At 59.0% G+C, this 19,124-nt stretch overlaps 1 protein-coding gene across 1 annotated transcript; it reads right to left on the bottom strand.

Moving 5' to 3' along the window:
• Positions 1 to 4,455: 4,455 nt before the first annotated feature.
• NPTXR (neuronal pentraxin receptor) lies at positions 4,456 to 13,617 on the bottom strand (the record flags this gene model as incomplete). The annotated part of the gene is made up of 5 exons (XM_082497851.1): positions 4,456 to 4,680; positions 5,080 to 5,259; positions 5,584 to 5,828; positions 5,942 to 6,164; positions 13,027 to 13,617. The coding sequence occupies 5 exons, from the start codon at positions 13,615 to 13,617 to the stop codon at positions 4,456 to 4,458; spliced, it is 1,464 nt and encodes a 487-aa protein (XP_082353977.1).
• Positions 13,618 to 19,124: the final 5,507 nt, after the last annotated feature.

Below are 19,124 nucleotides of genomic sequence, written 5' to 3'. Positions count from 1 at the left end.
GCAGTGCCCCTTCTGTGACCTCTCAGCTACTACCTCTAGTAATGGCTTTGCTACCTCTAGGAGTGGTGCTACTGCAGTGCTAGCAGCCTCGTGGGAGCTGTTCCTGTGCCAGATGCTCTGGAAGCACGGCGCGTTCCCCGTGCGAGCACCGCACGAGTCTTAATGAGCCTTCCTGGCTCTGGGAGGGAGCGGAGGAGGCTCCTGGCAGGATGGAGAGGCGCAGGGAGGCAATTAAGGCAGCCCCCCATTGCTAGGGCAGCATGGGTAATGGGGGTTTGGAAGTGTCACCTGAAGTACAGGCTGGCTTGACCTGTTTTGGGGGGACTGGGAGATTGACACACTGCAGAGCCAGAACCTGTGAGCCCAAAGCTGAGGCTGTGGGTGTCAGGGAGCACAGGAACTCCCCAAAGTGCACCCTGAGGCGGGGTTCCCAGGATTACCCATGTCCCCATGGAGGGAGAGCCTGCACCACTGGCAGTGCCCGCCGGAAAGCTGGGCAGGGGCTAGAGGAGTGCAGGAATTGCAGCGTTTTATTCTCAAACCCTATAATTAAAAGCCCTCAGGCTTGAAGGTTTCCCATTGCCATGTTTGATTTGGTCTTCTTGTTTGCTGCAGGACAAAGCCCCTTTTGGCGGGAGGTGTTTGTGTCCAGCTAAGCCCTTGGCCCATGGGAAGCCCTGCGGCAGCAAGTCTTACAGATTAGGAAGGGAAAAACCAGTCCCTTTCTGCCCCTCAAAATGTGTTAACAGCCCCTTGGTGGGGAAACAGAGGAGAGCATGCAGGTGGTGTCTGCTGCATCCGTCTGTCTCCCCCGCCATGTCCTCCTGCGCCAGCCCCTGCTGAACCACCGTAACCCAACAGTGCCCGTACCTCTGCTCTGCCCACATCTTGGGTTTCCACCATTTCTTTCCCTCCTTTTTTTCCCTTCCCATCTTAGGTATCTGGACACAACACAGCATCCCAGCTGAGCACACCAACCCCAACTGCAAAAACATCTCTGCACCATTGTTAAAAATTTCCTTCTTTAACCCTCCCCACCCCCCAAGGGTGACTTTGTTGCTCCTTGTCTCTTCTGCTGCGACACATTGTTTTCCAACCGGCTGCCCTTAGAGAGATGCAGGGCTTCTCCTGAGTGCTCTTGGTTAATTTAGAAGCAAGCAATATGTGTAAGTCATTGTAATTACTCCTTCCAGCCAGCAACGCCATTGATTTGTTGTCTCCTCCACCTTTTAAGCCCTGTCACAGGTTTGCAGCTCTTGCAAGGCTCGGCTTCCCAAAAATAAATGGTCCCTTCTTGCTCTCCTCCTCCCCAGATGGGCAAGAAGCAGCCGCTGTTGCCTGCAGAGAGTCAGGGCAGGATGGAAATCAAATATTTATTCCTACTCTTGATTTTCTGTTTCCCAACCAGTTTCTAATCTCCTTGTAATGCCTTCAGTTCCTGAAGAGCCTTATACGGAAGTGTTTGCCGTAAGCTTTTAAAATGTCTGGATAAATTATATCAAGTTTTCCTGCATCCCCCCAGGTCTGCCCGGCTGGCTGTGACCCTCTGGGGGAAGAGGAGGTCACCCTGCAGAAGCCGTGCCACTGGGCTCTCCCCTTTCTCCCATCCCAGAAGTGACAGATCCACATATCCCGGGGACACGGCTGGGGTTGGAGCTGCACCAGCATAGTCTGGCAGAGAGGCGGAGGGCAGCGCCCAACTCCCTGTCCAAGCGTCTCCTGGTGTCCCTTTGTTTTTGCTTCTCCAAGGTGGAGGGTGGTTCACACAGATTTAAGCGTGGGCTGGGTTTCCGGGTGCTGGAGGAACAGGTTTTATGCCAGTACCCTACACCAGTGGCCAGGCTGTTTTCCATCTTTGTTCATCCTCCCGCAGGTCTTCTGCTTGGGCCAGCAGCCCCAAAAGCACCCTAACAGGGCTCCTGCAGTTTAAATAGGAGGGTCTTCTGGACCAGTCCTCCCCTTTATTTCACCTCATCCTAAGCAATGGTTTTGGACATTTCCTGCTCCAAAAGGTGCCATCCTTCCTAATTATCCTGCTGTTATTTGGGCAGAGGTCGCCTGTTGAAACCCCTCCTGTTAGTGGTGTGGGGGTGAGCCTTCAGCTCAGCAAAGCCCCTGAACATACGCTCCAGCTGAAGTACCTATTCAGAGTTATTTTTTTCTTCAAAAAACCCCTCAACTTTGAGGAGATGTGCTGAAGGGCTCAAGGTGAGAGCCCCAGACGTTTTATGGCATTAAATTCCCTTCAGAAGGAGAAGTGGGAGCCAGGGGATGGTTATGGCTCAGCAAGGAGACCCCACTGGTATACCAGCAATGGCAGGGACCTGTGCAAAACTGGGTCCTCTGATTTTATAGTCTGGTTTCCCCAAATACTGTTGAGGTTGCATCTTTCCTAGGAGGGACAAGACCCACTGAGGGGCAAAAGCATCGTGCAGATCTGACCATGGGTTGCTCTAGAATAGGCAGCTCCAAGAGCCGTGCCAGGGGCAAACCAGCTCATGCCTGGCTAGGTCAGGAACTCATTACTAGTAGTTAATTAGATTTATACCCCATGTGAGCTCCTCACCATCATGGTCTGACCTGGAGGCCATGGTTTCCCACTAGTTTCTACTTCCCTGTTGTGGGGATGAAGGTTCCTCCTCCATGGACCGGTGCTTCCCCCCGGTAGTAGCCTGTACCCCATGCTGCTCCATGACAGGGTAGATGAGGGGTGCCTAAACTGTGGACCCTTTCCCCCCCCATGGCAATAATACTCAGATGCTCATGATGATGTTTCTGTAATGCCAGTGACGCAGCTGCAGGCCCAGCTGTCTCCCTCCAGGGATGCCAACCTGAGCATCCGGGTGAAGGACACCTCAGCTGGGGCTGGCTGGTCCCCTCCACACTGACCTTGCGCCCCGCAGGAGGCTTGAACAGAAAATGTCACGTTTATTGTCCACGATCAGCTTTACAAAAGAAACGTCCCAACACAGGCGCGCGTCAGGGGGCCCCTTCACAAACGTGCATTAGAGAAAGCGCGCGAGCGAGCGAGGAAGAGGGGGCAGCTCATCGGGGTGCACGAAGGTCACAGTGTTTCCCACTTGGCACGAGGGCTGTACCCCATCCCCACCATGTCCCCCCCTCATGGGGGGCTGAGCTGCCCCACCGCCAGCAGGGACCCTGGTGGGGAGCAATACTGGGTGGTGGGGCTGTCCCCTCTGCCCGCTTCACCTCCCCCAGGCTGGGGGGACAGCCGTCATCGAAAGCGCAAAGTGGGATTTGGGACAGGGGAGAGCACTGGAAGCTGGACACCGCATTGAGCAACCATGAGACCCCCAGAATTACACACACACCCCCCTTCTAGACACATACACACACGCACACTCACGTATCAAGATGTTGGTAACCACGTGGTGTGGAAACAGCGTATTCTCAGGCACTCCATGGGGAAAACACCAGCCCACCCCACAACCCTCCCCAGTTCCGAGGCTTGCGGCAGCCCCGTCCCTGGTTGGAAGCAGCTCAAAGTGGGGGACCCAGGCGGAGGCGAGGGCAGCATCCCCATTTAGTGCCCAAAATGCCAGGGGATGGAGGTCAGGGCTCCTCTGGCCACCACCATCCTCTGTTTCATGGGGTTTTTTTTTTCCTTTGCTTTCATTCCCTTTGATGGCACAGCTGTGCTCCCTCTGCCTCCGCCAGGGCTGGGGGAGATGCTTTGCCCCTTTCCCTCCCTGTTCCCTCGGTGGCTGACTGACACCACCCCCACCCCCCCAGCTGGGGGTGTTCCTTCCCTCTGCCTCGAAAGCCCGACTCCCCTTGGGTAGCCCTGCCTGAACAGGCAGGGGAGGCAGGGGAAGGGGCACAGGGAACAGGAGGGCTGTCCTGCTGACCCTCAGCCATTCCTCCCTCCCCATGGCCGTGCTTGAAAAACCAGGGTGGCAGAAGAAGAGTGGATGGGGCCGGAAAGGAAGATGCTCCTGGCCAAGCCTTTGGGCTCGTTTGGAGTATGGGCTCACGAAACCAGACAGCAGGGTGCTAGAAATAAATAAGGAAAGGGGAAAAGGGATATGCTCAGAGGATGCCTGCACGCTGGCATCCCACCAAGGCTGGACCACGCTTGGGGTGGACAGAGGTCACCTTCCCGCTCCCCATTGGGGCTGACAAGGCAGGGACCCTCGCCGTACCGGAGATGCCTGTGGGTACGGCGAGGTCCTCCCAAAACAGAAGCAGGGCAAGGCGAGACCCTGGGGGCAGACATACCGGGAGGGAGGGTGGGGGGGGACAAGCCACACCGCTGGTGCGGGAGAAAGAGGGATGCTGCCAAGGGCCCCCCGCCCCCTCCCTCCTGGGACGCCAGCACGGGGGGGCTCCAGCATTGCCCTGGAGAGGCTCGGCAGTCTGGAAGGGGCGAAAGGGGTTCCCTGCTTCAGGGCTGCCGCCGGGCTCCTCGGTGCTGGGGAGGGGGAAATGGGCTGCTCATGCCTTCCTCCCTTCCTCGCAGGCAGTGAAGCCCCCCTTGCTGGCACCCCCAAAGACCTCCACCGCCTGGTCATCCCACTGGATCACGTTGCCTTGAAGGTGGGAGGTGCAGTTGGCCAAGCCCAGGATCTCTGCTGGCGCCAGCATGTGGTCCCACACGCTGAACTGCGCCAGCTCCCCCACAAAGGCCTGCGTGGCATCAAAGCGGCCGCCCAACGTGTCCTGGGAAAGAGAGGGAGAGATGATGGGACAGGGATGGGGATGGGAGAAGGGACAGGCAGCCGATGGGCAGGGGGTAGAGGGAGAAGTTTGGGTGGAAGCAGAACAAGATGCCCGAGGGCAAGGAGGGGAGGGGATGGATGTGTGGGGGAGATGCAAGAAGACAAGGTGGGGAGCAAATGGGGGATAGAGGGATGGGAGAGAGAGAAGAGGAGAAGACAGTGAGCCCACGTGGCCCACCCAGAGGTCAGATGAGCGGGCAGGAGAGCCCCTCGCCCACACTGCCAATGTGCCCTGCCTGCGCAGCCCCTTGTCCTCACCCCATTTGGGGGCTGCCATCCCAGCCGGCTTCACACCAGAGCAATGCAAACCAGCAGCCCTTGGTGGCAGGCTGGCACGTACCTGCTCCTGGCCCAGGATGATGACACCCTGGGGCTTGATGGCATGCCAAGAGGCCAGGTTCTCGCCAGCGCCACGCTGCTCACCATCCTGGTACGCCGACCACTTGCCGTCCCGTGTGGTCCATGCCACGCAGATGTGGTGCCAAGCCTTGTCCTTCAGGCTGAGCGGCAGCTGGGCGACCTTCGTGAGAAGAGCAAGAGCTCGGCACTTGGTAGGACTGCCGGTGTACCCCGGTGTCCCCCCAGCCCCTTGGAGAGCAAGCGGTGCACCCCAATGACGGCAGCACCCCAAATTCTACAGACACCTGGATGTCCTGCTTCTGCCTCTCAAAACACACCCTGGTGAGCCATCCTCCCCATCCTCCTCCCTCTCCCCTCTACTCTGGGCCCTTTCCTTCCAGTTCCCCCACCCCAGTACCCCCAGGAGCATCATTTCCCAGGGGTGTTGAAGCAAGGGAGATGAGGGCAGGGGCTTCCCACCCATCACCCCTCCGGCTGGACTGACTTTGTCATTGATGAGCAGTTCCAGGGGGTTGGTGCCCCACTCCAGCAGCACGATCTCATTGGCTTGGCTTGGGACGGAGTAGGAGAAAGGAGTGCCAAGCCCCGCCAGGGCCTTAGACTTCAGCCACATGCAGATGGTGAAGGCGTAGAGCTCCGGCAGGCTCTTCTTCATGCGGGCGTACATGTAGTTGTTCTGCACCGGGATGGTCACCTTGAAAGCATCAGGAGGGCTGTAGCCTGGCGGTCCTACATGTCAAGGATGGGGAGGAGAGAGGAGGGTCAGAACCCATTGTTGAGATGAGGGTGGCTTGTCCTAGGACCCCACCACGCCACCTCCATCCCTGTTGGGCAGGACTCACCGTGCTCCAGCTCCTTCACCCGGTTCTGGAGGGAGTTCAGCTCCTTCTCAATGTTGTGCTGCTGCTGGCTGCGGTCGGTGTTGGCGGCCTGGCGCTCCTTCTGCAGGGTCAGGATTTTGGAGAGGAGCTGCTCCTCCAGCTGCTCCATCTTGGTGTGGAGGGCATCGCGGGCGAGCGCGGGGGCAGTGGGCAATGAGCCGTTGGTGCGGGCTGGCAGCTCTTGCTGCACTCGGCGGCAGCCACAATGGGGGCAGGTAAGGAGGGAGAAAAGAGAAAACTCAGTGTGGTGTCACCATGAGAGGTTAAATAAGGACATGCCCAGCCTGCACCACCATGAGGACTGCTGGGAGCACAACCCCACATCTGCAGCAGGGTCTTCTCCAAGAGCCTCCAGCTAACTTTGTACCTCCTGAGAAGGTACAGAGCCCCCATTGAGTTCATTACTGCAAAATGAAGCTTGGCTGCTCTTAATGACTTTCTGCTGCTTCAGAGACAGAGCAAGGAAGGGACACACGGGTGCTCCAGTCATCCCTTGGTTCTGCTCCCACAGGCAGCCTCCTACAAGGAGTGGACAAAATGAGAAGGAACTTGGAGCTCTCCTTCCCCACCACGCAGGAGGCTGCTTCACCAGGGCCATCACGTTAACATCACATAACGAGGCTGTAATCCTCTTAGCTCAGCTCAGCCGGCATGCGGGGGTGCATGCACGCGTGCCAGGTCGGACAGGTAGCTCTTCATAAGCATAAGCCAGCCTCTCCCGGGCCAGCGGGATGCCACAGAGAAGTAGGGCCAGCGGTAGATCCTCTGGTCCTCAAGACATGACCCATCCCTTGAGGACATCGAGCACATCTTGTCCCATCAGGGTTAAAACCCAGACCTTGGCTGATCCAAAACCTGATGCCTGGTGAAGATGCTCCCAACTGCTACTGCACCCTGCAAACACTCCAGATCCCATCTTGCTGGGAGACCCCATACCAGCTGGAAGAAAATCAGGCTGGAAGGGAGAAGGTGGCCCTTTGCCATGCTCTTGGAGTTTCTCTGTAAATAGTAGACCTCTCCCTTCCCCATGTCCTTGGGGTGTTAAGCTCTCTACCATGGGCTTGGAAAGATGGCAACCACCTTCTCCATGCTGCCAGACCTTCCTGAGCGTGCCGGAGCAGCCATGGTGGCCCCTGCCTTGGCCTTTGGCAGACAATCTGACAGAGGCCAAGACTGGGGCTACCACAGCTTCTCCAGCACTGAGAGGGGTCTGCAAGGCTGCTTCAGCCCTGCACATTCACATGGCTTATGCTGGTGGGACACAGCGTGATGCCATCCCTGCTGATCTGGACAGGCCTTGGAGCTGGCCCGGAGGAGGTCACCATGCTCGTCTGTGGTTGTAGCTTCCAGCTTTTTCTGGACAGAACTTGATGATCACACACACAAAGATGCAAGGGGGATATGTCACCCTCAATCTTTGCTGTCCATCATGAACAACAGAGGGGAGGGAAGGCTGGAGGAAAGCCGAGCAGGATGCAGAATGGTGGATGGGAACAGCAGGGAGAAGGGGGTGAGAAGATGATGTTGGCATGAGCACAAACAGCCCTGCACTGGGCAGGAACATACTCAGGCTGCAAATGAGAGGGCGGCTGCGATGCCCTGAGCTCTGGAAAAGCCTCCAGCAGGGTCTGCCGGGACAAACCCATGGGCTTTGCAAGGAGAAACAACGTAGAGAACGAAAACCAAGCAAGAAAAGAGAGGTTGTGCAGGGGACATCTGCCAGCCATGACCAAATGCCAGCTCTCACTGCTGGCTTGCTCTGGTGGCACTGGGGAAGCTCTCGCAGAGAGCAAAACCTCTCCGGGAAGGGAAAAGCGCTAGCAAAGGGGATCCTACCTTTGGTCTCCATAAAACAGGGAGGAATTAGCCAACGGGGAGGGGGTTTCAGCCCTTTTTGGGGCGGTGGGGGTCTTGGGGACACGCCAGTGCAGCCGACTGAGAAGCAGGGGTGGGCTGGTGGGAGGGAAGGAAAAGCGAGTGGAAAGGTTAATTCCCATCTTCCTAGCAGGGATGATTCCCACCCGGGGCTGCCCGCGCCCATATCCAAGCTGTGTTGGTGGGGGGCAGCGCAGGTGGGACGGGGGTCGCCTTCGCCTCTTTGTCTGCATCCCACGGGCTCTGAGAGCTTTTTCTCATCCCTTCAGGCCGCCTGGCTGCGGCGGAGGCTGGCACGCTCCTGTCTGCCGCACGCTTTGATTGCTCGAGCTGCGGGTTTGGAGCCTACGTCCCTGCTTTCATGCACGGCTCCATCTGTTAATGACGAAAAAAGAAAAGGCTGGGAGCTTTTGTCGCTCTCGCTAGCCCCCGATAGCCTGCCCTACATTATTCAGGAGTGACTGAGCGCTTTTTTTTTTTTTTTCCCTCCTCCTTCCTCCTTCTTTTCTCCCCGCTGCTATTTTCTTCCCCCTGTAACTTTTTTTCCCTATGGCTTTTTAATTTCTCCGACTTTGGAGCATCTCCTCCTGACGCTCACCTCCACGCACGCACACACTCTCTCCTTTTGCTCAATTCCTTCCCCCTTCCTGAGTTTTTCCCCCTCCATACCTCTCTCCAGCTCTCCCTGGTCCCTCCAGCCCGGCAGTCAGAGCACTGACAGCCGGACCCATACAACTGGCCAAACCACAGCCGGCCCTGTGTTCCTCATGGCAAGGGATGCAGCCCGTACCCTCATCCAGCAGAGTTTGGGGGCCACCTCATCATCCCAGGAACATCCCAGCAGACACCATCCCTGCAGCCAGACAGACCGGACCTCCCCATCCCACCCTCTGCAGCCGGGACGTGCCGGGTGATCCCCCCCCCGGTGCCGCGCTGGGCTGCATCCCCTAAGCATCCTCCGCATCTCCAAGCTGTCACTCGAGCATCTTTCTCCCAAATCAAATTATTTGCAAAATTATTAATGCAAGCTGTGCAGCTGTTATCTACCGGTGACCTTTGGGGAGGGGAAGGGGGAGAAGCGCCTTCTCCCCGGCTGTTCGGCAGGCGCCCGGCTTCCCATCTGCCGCCGCGCAGGCAGCCGGGGAGTGGGCAGCGGGTGCGGGGGAGGCTCGCTCGATGCTTTTTGGCCACCGGAGCCGGCAAAAAAAGATTGAAAGATGCCAGGTAATATTAATCACGTTAAATGTCAGCGGCTGGCGGGGGGGGGGGGGGGAACGCGGGGAGGGGGAGGCAGGGGCAGCCACATTGGGCGTGCGCTCACTCGGGCTGTAGCCCCCGGTCGGCAAATTCACTTTGATTTATATAAGGAGATCAGAGCCTCATTTACTAATGCACCGGCAAATCTGGGCCCCACCACTCCCCCTCGGCCGCCGGCACGCATGTGCCCACCTTAGCTGCTGGGACAGGGGAGGGCAGGACTACAGGACAATGCTCGCGGGATGATGCCCCCGGCACATCCCAGGGACAGTGATCCCGAGCCGGGTGCGTGCAGACAGCAGCCCCATTTCCTTCCTCAGACCCACCAATCCTCCCAGCCTGCCTGCAGCTCCTCCATGGCCACCGCCGCCGCGGGATGCTCACTGCTACAGGGTGGCATGCCCACTGCAACAGTGTTTTTTTGGACCCTACCACTTTTTGGGACCCTTTCGGACCCAGGCAGGAGCTTGGGGGTCATTAAACTTCAGGAGGGACAGCCCAGGCTGTGGGGGGAGTGGGGATGCATTGGCCTTTCCCTCCTCCTCTTCCTCTCAAGAGAAGAGTTCGCTGCCGATTCCTGTCCTCGCTCAGGGCCCGGGGCTGTCACGATTTGGGGCTCACCGTCCTCGCTCTACCAGAGATGGAAATGGGAGGCAGGCAGCCGGCTCACTTCCATTTCCGTGCCCTTACCTGCCAGTTTCCCGCCAGCAGCTGGGTCACCAGCCAAAATGGCATGGCCGGGCCGGCACGGCCGCACGCCAGTGGAGAAGCAAACAGGCTGTTATGGCTCTGCCGAGGCCGGGTCCCCATCAGGGCCCATCGCGCTGTCCCCCCTCCCAGTCAGCTCCCTTCCAAGAGAGGATGGGGACGAGGAGGGCATCTGCACCCCAGCACAGCCCAGGGGGACGAGGCAGTTCCCCCCCCCCCCCCCTCAGCTGAAACCGCTCCATTTCCATTTGCAGCAGTAATTAAAAGCGTGGAAAAGGAGCATCTGGGCCCTCCGGCTCTGCATGCCAAGATGTGCCGGAGCTTATGGACATGAGCACGTGCGGAGAGCAAGGAGGGAGGGGACACCTCCCCCCAAAAACAGGGGGAAAAAGCCCAGCCAGGCTGCTGTGCACAAGGAAAGGACGAGCGATGCCGCGGGGGGGTTAGGAGGAGGTGAGGGATGATGTCCCCGTGTGAACGCTGTGCTGGCGCTCACCTGTCCCTGCTGAAATGGCAGGGGGCAAAGAGCGAGCCCGCGGGGGCCCTCCCTGCATCCCCCCCCAGGAAGCCCTGCCCCTGCACTGCCAAAATTAAGAATCAAATGACTTAATAGGGTTTTGACACATCAGTAAGTCTTGTTATGCCTTACAGCCGGGGCCGAGAGCGCCCGGATTAGATCGGTGATCTTCCGCCAGCCCACTCCCTGCAATCCCGGCTGCGGAGCCTCCAGCAGTAATCCCTGCCGGCAAACCCACCAGGAGATGCCCTGGGACACAGCCTTCCCAGGGGGGCCCCACAGCATTTTGTGTCATCCTTCTCCCGAGACTAAGCCACCCCGGGGCTTCGCCAGCATTTCCTCTCCTTCCTTCCCTCCCATCAGGTTTCACAGAGCCTCCGGCACGCTGGCGGCCACCCCGGGACTGTCACCATCCAGGTCACCTCTTGGGGTGATCACCGCCTCCTTTTAGGGGAGTTGCTGGGGTGGGGGTGCCCCCCATGCCATGGGGTATCCCAGGAGCCAATGGATGGAACCATGTGGGGTGGAGAGGCTCAGGCAACACATCCTCAAATTTTGGGGGTGTCTGCTCATACACGGGGGAGGGACAAAGGCAAGCCGGGGAGGGGGGCCACAGGCAACCATCACTGCACGGGCGAGGTGTGACCCCAGGGCCAGGCTGCGGCTGTCACCGGGCCAGCACAGACAGCGCGTTACGGCAGCCTGGAGTCAGGGCAGCCGCAGTCCAGCCCACCTGCGACACGCTGCCCTATTTCCCGAGCCTGCAGGGATCGCCGAGCCGCGGGGCGCTGCGTCTCCCCTGCAGGGTACCCTTGGGACCCACAGGTCCCCAGCAGCACAAAAGGGAACATTTTTGGTGATGCAACGCTCGTCTTCCTCATCAGAGTGTGTGTGCGCTTACAAGCCTCGACCCAGCATCGCTTCAGGCTCCCCGGGCGCACGCGAGAGCCTTCTCCAGCCCTTGTGAGCTTCACCCTTCTCCAGCCCAAACCTCCTGCGGTCACCAGAAACCTCAGGAGAAGGGGTCAGGGCAGCTCAGGAGTGACACAGCCCCTCAGGGAAGGGGGAGAATGTGACCGGAGAGCAGCTAAAGGCCCAATGTTCAACCTGATGTGCCGGGCACTGCCCCACCGTGCAGCACCCGGTCCTCGTGCACACACAGGTATGTGTGTGCAAGGGCTTCCCTCCACCCCCCTTTTTATTTCTGGGTGAGCACATCTGCTGCCTGCACGTGCGTTTCTGAGCTCGGTTGTGTGATCCCGCTTGTGGGAATCTATTTGTTGGGGGGTTTCGGGGTGACTCTGTCCCTCCCTTTGGCTGCATGGGGCTACGGGCATCGTGCTTAGCTGGGCTCTGTGTCCCGCTCTCCCCACACACGCCTGGCGTGCCTCTGTGTGTGTTTCCACACACACGTGTGCATTACCCTGGCAGCTCACAGGTGCTTCCTCCCATCTCCAGCTCTTTCCCTTCATGCATGCATGTGTTTACTTGCCTTTCCCCATCGTTCTATCTCCATCCATTACCACAACCCTCTCTCCCGGTCTCATTTCTCAGCCTGTGACTTTAGTGGCTCTGAATTTTCTGCCCATGGGCTGCGGCTACTGCGCCCACATGGCTGCAGTGAGGGGGGCAGAAGGGCAAAGCTGGGGAGAGGGACCTCATGGGGTGCTGCCTGACCCCGCTCCCAGCTCCGTGCTCCAGGAAGGAGTGGAGAGGGCAACAGGGGACCAAACAGGAAGATGAGGAGGTTGAGGACTCGCAGGAGGCTCTTTGCAGGTGGCTCTGGCCCCCAGCAGACCTCAGGGGACAACACAACCCCCAGAAAGGCTGAGACATCTGGAGCAAACCCCCCAGGGAAACCAGGCAACTCCCCTCCAGCAGCTCTCATGTGCCCAAACTAATGCCCCGGCTGTATCCCGCAAATTCTGCCAAGGTCCATGCAACCGCTGTGCCCACATCAGCCCAAATAAATCAACACACAGGTGCACCCTATGACGGGCCCCATCCCAGGCGCCTCCACAGCACCTTTGGTGCCACTGGCTTGTGGTGGCACCAGGACTCAGCCCACCGGGCACACACAGTGTGGATGCTACAGAGTGAGGACCAAGGGTCCACGTCCTCAGTGCCAACAGCCCGATGCCACAGCGATGGGCACAGTGAGTGGCTCCAGCTGCCCCCTTCTCTACAGCTCCCATGAACCGTACGGGGAAGGGGTGCTGAGCTTGCGGCAGGTGGCACCATGCTTTACTTTGTGAGATGTCCCGTTCATAACTGCAATGGGATCAGGTGGGATTTACCTTTCTGCTAAAGGGCAGGATCTGGCCCTGAGCTGCCAACCTGCTGCCCTTGCTCCAGCAGAGCCTTGGTGGGCACCACGGGGCGAGTGAGGTGCCCTACCCGGGTGCAGGCTGGGGAGAAAGCAGGGCAGCCCTGGCCCCGTGGGACCAACCCTGCTGCAGAGTGAAGAGAAGGGGGCTGAGGGCGAACCCCTTGCCCCTGGGGGGAGACCTCGGGCAAGAGCTGGGCAAGGACAGCCTTCCTGAAGCCTCATAACGGGAAGGAGCTGGTTTGGGGTGCGGGTGGCAGCAGGCCGGGGGAATGGTGTATGTGAAGCATCCTCCCTGGGAGCATCACCTCCCCGACCCCCGGGAGCATCCCTCCCCCCGGCCCCCGGGAGCATCCCTCCCACCTCTATCCGGTCGATGCGGTCCTGGAGGGCGCGGACGGCCTCCTCCAGCTCCCGCACGGCGGGCGGTTCGGCGGGGGGGTGGCCCATGGTGCCGGGGCGCGGGGCGGCGCGGAGCCCGGCGGCGGCGGCGGCGGGGGAAGCGGCGGCGGCGGGGGGTGTTCGCAGGCCGCCTTCGCAGCGGCTGAGCTTGCCGGTGAGCTCCCGGATGGTCTCCTGGTCCATGCGGATCCTCTCCTTCTGCTCCAGCGCCGTGCGGCGCAGCTGGGCCGCCGCGCTCCGCAGCGCCAGCAGCTCTTCGGGGCCGGTGCCGGGGCCGGTGCCGGTGGCCGGGCACTCGGCGCTCAACGGCGTGCAGACGAAGCGGCTGAAGAGAGGCGGCGGCGGCCCCCCCGGCAAGCGCGGCCCGGCGCTGGCCAGAGCCTCGGCGGGGCCGTGCAGCGCTCCCAGCCCCTTGTCGGCGGCGGGCAGGAGGGCGGCGGCGGCCGAGTCATTGTCGGCGGCGGCGGAGGGGGCGGCGGCGGCGGGAGCGGCGGTACCGGCCGGGTGGACGCTGGCGATGATGCAGATGATGGCCCCCAGGAAAGCCAGCATGCCCGCCGCCAGCAGCACCGCCAGAAACTTCAGGGTGGCAGCGGCGTGGGGGGCCCGAGCCCGCGGACGGCGAGAAAACAAAGCGGGCGGGGAGAAAGGGAGGGAGAGATGGATGGAGGGAGGGTTAGACGGGCGGAGGGGAAGGACGGTACCGGCAGCAACACCGGTGCCGGGGCCCCGGCGCGCCGCGCCGCGCTTATATGTGCCGGGCGGCGCCGCCCGCACCGCACCGCACCGCCCCCGCCGCCGCCGCCCACTCCCCCCCCCGGCCCCGGCTCGGCCCGGCCCCTCTTAGGGACCCCCCCACTCCCCTCCCGGAGCATCCCGCCCGGGAGGTGGGAGGTGAGCGGAGACTGAGAGGAGCGGGAGTGGGGGGGCTGTCACCCCAGGGGCACCCCGGGGGCACCCGGGAACAGGGACAGCCTGGGCTCGGGCTCGCTGAAAGCAGCCCGGCAGGAGCCAGCGGCGAGGGGATGCTCCTCCGGGACAGCCCACGAGAGGATTTTCCCCTGCGAGATGCTGGAAGTAAAGGGCCCCTCAGGGGATGCTCCTCCGGGACAGCCCACGAGAGGATTTTCCCCTGCGAGATGCTGGAAGTAAAGGGCCCCTCATTACCCCGAGAGCCAGCACCTCGCTGTCAGGTGTCCCCCGAGAGGGTCTTTCGGGCTGCTGGTGGGCCTTTCCCTCTTCACCTTTCTCCTAAAGATTAAACCAGAAACCTTCCAGCTCTTGGAAAATGCCTCCCCCGGGAGGGCGGTGGGGCAGCTGTCCCACTCTCCCACCCGCTGTTGCAGAGAGCAGCCGGGGGATGCCTCACGCCCTGCCCCGCACGCCTGCGCCATCCATTTGGGAAATAAACACCTACATTTAATCTTCCCCTACCATCGCTTTATCCCAAACTGCTCGTAAAGGAGACCCTTCAGGGACCCGCTCTCTCCTTGCTCCGACGGCGCGCTCGCCAGTCCGACGCAAGCCGTGCCGTGCCCTCCCCCCTTGCCAGGGCTCACCGCGGCCTCGGCCACCCGGCCCAGCCTGGCCAAGAGCAGCAGCAGAGGGAAAGCAAACAAAATCGATTTTCCCAGCGATGGCAGGAAATCCTTCCTAGCCGGCAGGGAAGTGGCAGCACATGTGTTTAACACAGCTTCAGCGCTGGATATGAAACAGCGGTAAAGATTACATCTTCTCCCCCCGCCAGCTCTAGGCAGGTTTGAGTGGATAGGAAGGGAGCCAGAGCTACGAAGGCTCCTCAAATTCGGCTTTGTGCCAGCAGGGAGCGAGATGCTGCCAGCAAGGCACGGTCACCCTCTCTTCCCCACAGAGTGCATTGCACCCCAGCTCCCCTCCCCCCCCACTCCCCGAAATCCTCACCCTGGAGCCAGCAAGAGGCCTGCCCGGCTCTCAGTGCTGGGAGGCTGCGGGGAGGAGGAGAGGAAGTCGGATGGGGCGGTTTAAGGATGATGAAGGGAACCGTGAGGAAGAAAAGCAGAGGTGGGCATGGAGGGGGGAGAGAAGCTGGGTGTGGAGAAAGCCCAGCGACAGGCACGTGGCCCCAGCAGCGAGGCCAGCAGGCGCTCCGGGCAGATAAGAGCTCGGAGCGCTGGGACCAGTGGGCGCTGGTGCAAGATGTAAAGAAAATGGAAACCCACACCCCTGAGGCACAAAAGGAGGCTGCCAGCCTCCGACCTGCCCCTTCCCAGCAGTGGCAGGGGGTTGCATCCCCCTGCATCACCCCCTGCCTGCAGCATGCCCACCCCTGGCTGCTGTCAGGCAGGACCAGATTTGAAATGAACCCCTGTGGGTGCTGGACCAGCCCACCCCACCCCACGGCGTGCAGATGAGGGTGGGAAGGGTGTCCTTTACCCGCACACCCTGTGAAAAAAAATGCCGTATGCCTCCACGAGGTTTTTCGGGTCCCAGGCTGGGGGAAACGATGCTGAGCTGGGGACTTTGCACTGGCCCGGCCGTCCAGATTTTATTGCCAAAGGCTGCAGGATCCTCGTGGCAAAGTTGATCCCTCCGGTTGATGCCACTGTGGTGGTGAGCGGGGCGGGTGAGCCCCTCCACGCCACCCCCGACCCACTCGCCCGTGCCGGGAGGTGGAAGATTTGGGTGCTGCAATGGGCAGGGCTCGCTGCCCCCGGGGTCCCGACCTCTCTCCTCAGCGGGGACCACAACTTCTTCCTGGAGACAAAGAGGCGACAAAAATAGGTTTTTCGCAGGGGGTGATGACTCAGACTGGTGAGTAGCCAGAGCAGCCTCCCTGTCCCGTGAATAATGAGTTGAAGATGCTCGGTGGTGGGCAGCCGGCTCTGAGAGGACGCGGTGATGCCGAAACCCTGCCCTCCTGTGGGCAATGGGATGGGGGGAGCCGATGGGGGGCTTCGGGCCGCCCGGTTTTGAACAGAATTGGCGACAGAAGCGGGTTTTTACAAAAGCTGACAGATTCAGCCCAGAGGGACGGGGAGCGAGCTATTAAGGGATTTTCTTCCATCTAATTAATGCCCAAATGCTGTCTTGGGCTGGCAGCTGTCCCCAAGGGGCAACCGTGGGCAGAATAAGGTGGGCCAAGAGGCCACCATGCCATGACCCCCCCTGGCGAGAGGGACATTTGGGGTGGGCTGCTGGCGTGAGGGGAAGGAGGTCCCCTGCTCTGAGCTGGGTGGACGTGCTGCTCCCCATCCAACCCTCCCTGAGGGAACAAGGCAGCCTCTCGCCGGCCAGGGGAAGCCCTGCTCCGTTGGTGATGCTCAGGCCAGTGGGGAGGGGGGGGGGTGAGGAAGGGGGAGAACCCTTTCTCAGGGGAGATTCCCCCCCCGGGCTATCGCCCAGCTCAGGGGTACACCCAGGGCCACCCTAATGAGACAAAAGGGCTCCTCCACAGCTGCCACCCCATGGACCCAACTCCACCTTCTCCTTAGACTGGGACCCTTCAGTCCATCTCACCTGGTGGTTTCCACGTAGTGTGGAAATCTTGGTTTCTTTCATTTCCAGGTCTCACATCACCGCAGACATGGTTTGCATCACCTTGCCTGGTTATAGCGTCTGCCTGTGCCAGCACACTCGCACAGGACCTTGTTGGATGTGTCAAGGCTGGCACCTGCCTCTCCAGCCTTCCTCCAGCTCCAGAAAGCGTGGGTCAGAGGGGGCTTCATTTGTCGTACTCAGATCCAGCCAAAAGCCCACTTGCCTCTGAGCAAAACCCCCGTGCCGGGGCACGGGAGAGCGCTGGCCCCACAGGCGTTTTGGCACACAGCAGAGGCAAGGTGAGCCTGACAGCATGGCACAAATAGCACAATGCCTTGGCTGCGCTCAGCTTCGGTGGGCAGTGTTCCCTGCTCCCAGCCAGCCAAGACACGTCACTGCTGGAGGGGGCTCTCCCATGACTTTCTGAGCCTCAGACACCAGAGAGGCATCTCAAGGCACCTGCAGCCTTGGCTAACAAAGCAGTGACTTTCCCCCAGGAACCCCCAGCTCAGCCCAACCTCTCCCCCTCTGGGCAAGACTGGAATCACCATGCTGATGGGCAGCCCTGAAGGTGCTTTGGTCACAGCCAGCTCGATGGTGACACTCCACAGCTGTGTCCGGCTGCTGCTCCTTCCCAGCACCCACAAGGACTGCTTCTCACTCTTCTCCCCTGCTCACCTTAAGAGCTGGCACCCAAAACCCATCCCCTATCCCCATCTCATCCCAATAGCACTGCCCCACCTGATATTTTCCTGTAACCTTTTCATATCTTTCCATGGGCTACAGACTAATGCAGTGAACGTGGGACTTTGATTACACACATTAAGAGTATTTTTCACCCTATTTCTTAAATTAATGTATCTCAAGGTGCACTTAGCCACATATTTTGAAGGTCAGAAAAGCCAAAAGCACTTTTCAGCCACCAAGCCTGAGGTTGCACTTGGATCTAATTTCATTTTTAAACGAAAAGGATGTGGGAAACCCATGTCAGGTTCTTCAAAGCACTTTGGAGGAGCAGGTTCAGATTCCACTTGCTGCGGTTTGGCCTTCCTAAAGCACCTCCCCTTCCCTCAGCGTTACAGAAGTCTCCCTTGTCTGTTGTTGGAGTTTCTCTGAAGACCCCAACCAGAGGATACCCCCACTGGCAGCTCTGCAGGTCACTTACACCCAGAGCAGGTCACAGCCCACCCAAGGAAGAGAAGACAACAGGTTTTGGAATGTAACAATTTATTGGGGTTAATTTTTTTTTTTAAATTTTTAACTCCCCATTTCTGGCATTGATACAATATTCAAGAGCAGCAGAAAGAACAAAATGTACAAGAATACAAGAGTAATTAGCACAACCCCCACCCCCAAACCTGGAGCAAACCATTTTCTTGTGGGAAGCGCCAGGGGAAGGGGTGATTCAATCACCCCTCCAGTGGCTACGCCTCCCACCCATCCGCTCTAGACAGAGTTTAGCCAGCTGGGAACTGGATTAAAAAAAAATAATAAAACAAACAAAACAAAACTGAACAAACACTATATTTAAAATGAAAATCGCAAGACAAAAAAATATATAGATATACAATTCATCCGTGCACAATCCTTAAATGCATTTTTTTCAAAATAAAAAAAAATTACAAGATACATATTTAGGTTTATTTTAAATTAAAAAAAAAAAAAAATCGCCACCTTCACTCTGTATGCCAAGTGAGGGGAAACAGAGAGACAGATGGGTTGCACCAGAACCGTCAGCACTCTAGGAGTTAGGTCTGACCTTCTCTAAAGAGAAAGGATAAGGCTCTGACGCCGCCAGAACTCAAGCACAGGCAGAATCTGAAGCACCCAAGAAGTACCACAGAGCTCGGTGGGGTAACTCGCCTGCTCAAAGTTCAGTATTTGCAGGAATCTGCAGGATTTAAGCCTAAGCTTGGCACTGGGGAAGGTGAAAGGAAGGAACAGATGAGGCAGGCCCCTGTCCTCCACCACCACTGGAGACAACTTTCTATTCAAAAAAGAAAACAAACAGGCGGAGGGGGAACATCCCAAAAGAGAGAGAGTCCTCTATTCTTTAGGAGTGTACAAGGCTTAATGGTAGGGGAGAGAAAAGGAGGAGGTGGGGAGGTGTGGGCATGACAACTTTTTTCTAAAAAAAGTCATCACAAGGAATACTTTTTTTTTTTGTTCTGTTTGAGAACTTGACCTAAGAGTATGTTTCCCCTTTGCAGCCGGGGGGCTGGAAGCAGCAGGCTCCCTGCAGGACAGCTAAAGAGCACCCTACCTGCGAAAGTGTACCTACCTGCTGCTCTGCCCATAAGGAAATCCTCGGCACCCCCAAAGAGCAGGGCACAGCAGCAGGGGGAGGCTGCTCAGGAGCACATAAGGGCCCCGCTAGTCCTACGAGGTCCCAAAGCCCCACAAAGTGCTTTGACGCACCCAGCCGTGCTCCTGCGGTTTAGTGCAAGCCCTAAGCGCTCGGCTGAACAAGGAATGAAGACAAGAATCAGCATCCTGCAACGAGAATTAACACTTCGGCTGCTTGCCCTGGATATATCTTCTGA

The sequence above is a fragment of the Vanellus vanellus genome (genome assembly GCF_965231255.1).
Source record: "Vanellus vanellus genome assembly, chromosome: 1".
Lineage (NCBI taxonomy): Eukaryota > Metazoa > Chordata > Aves > Charadriiformes > Charadriidae > Vanellus > Vanellus vanellus.
The sequence above is the reverse complement of the archived record's forward strand: the minus strand, read 5'-3'. Positions and strand labels throughout refer to the sequence as shown.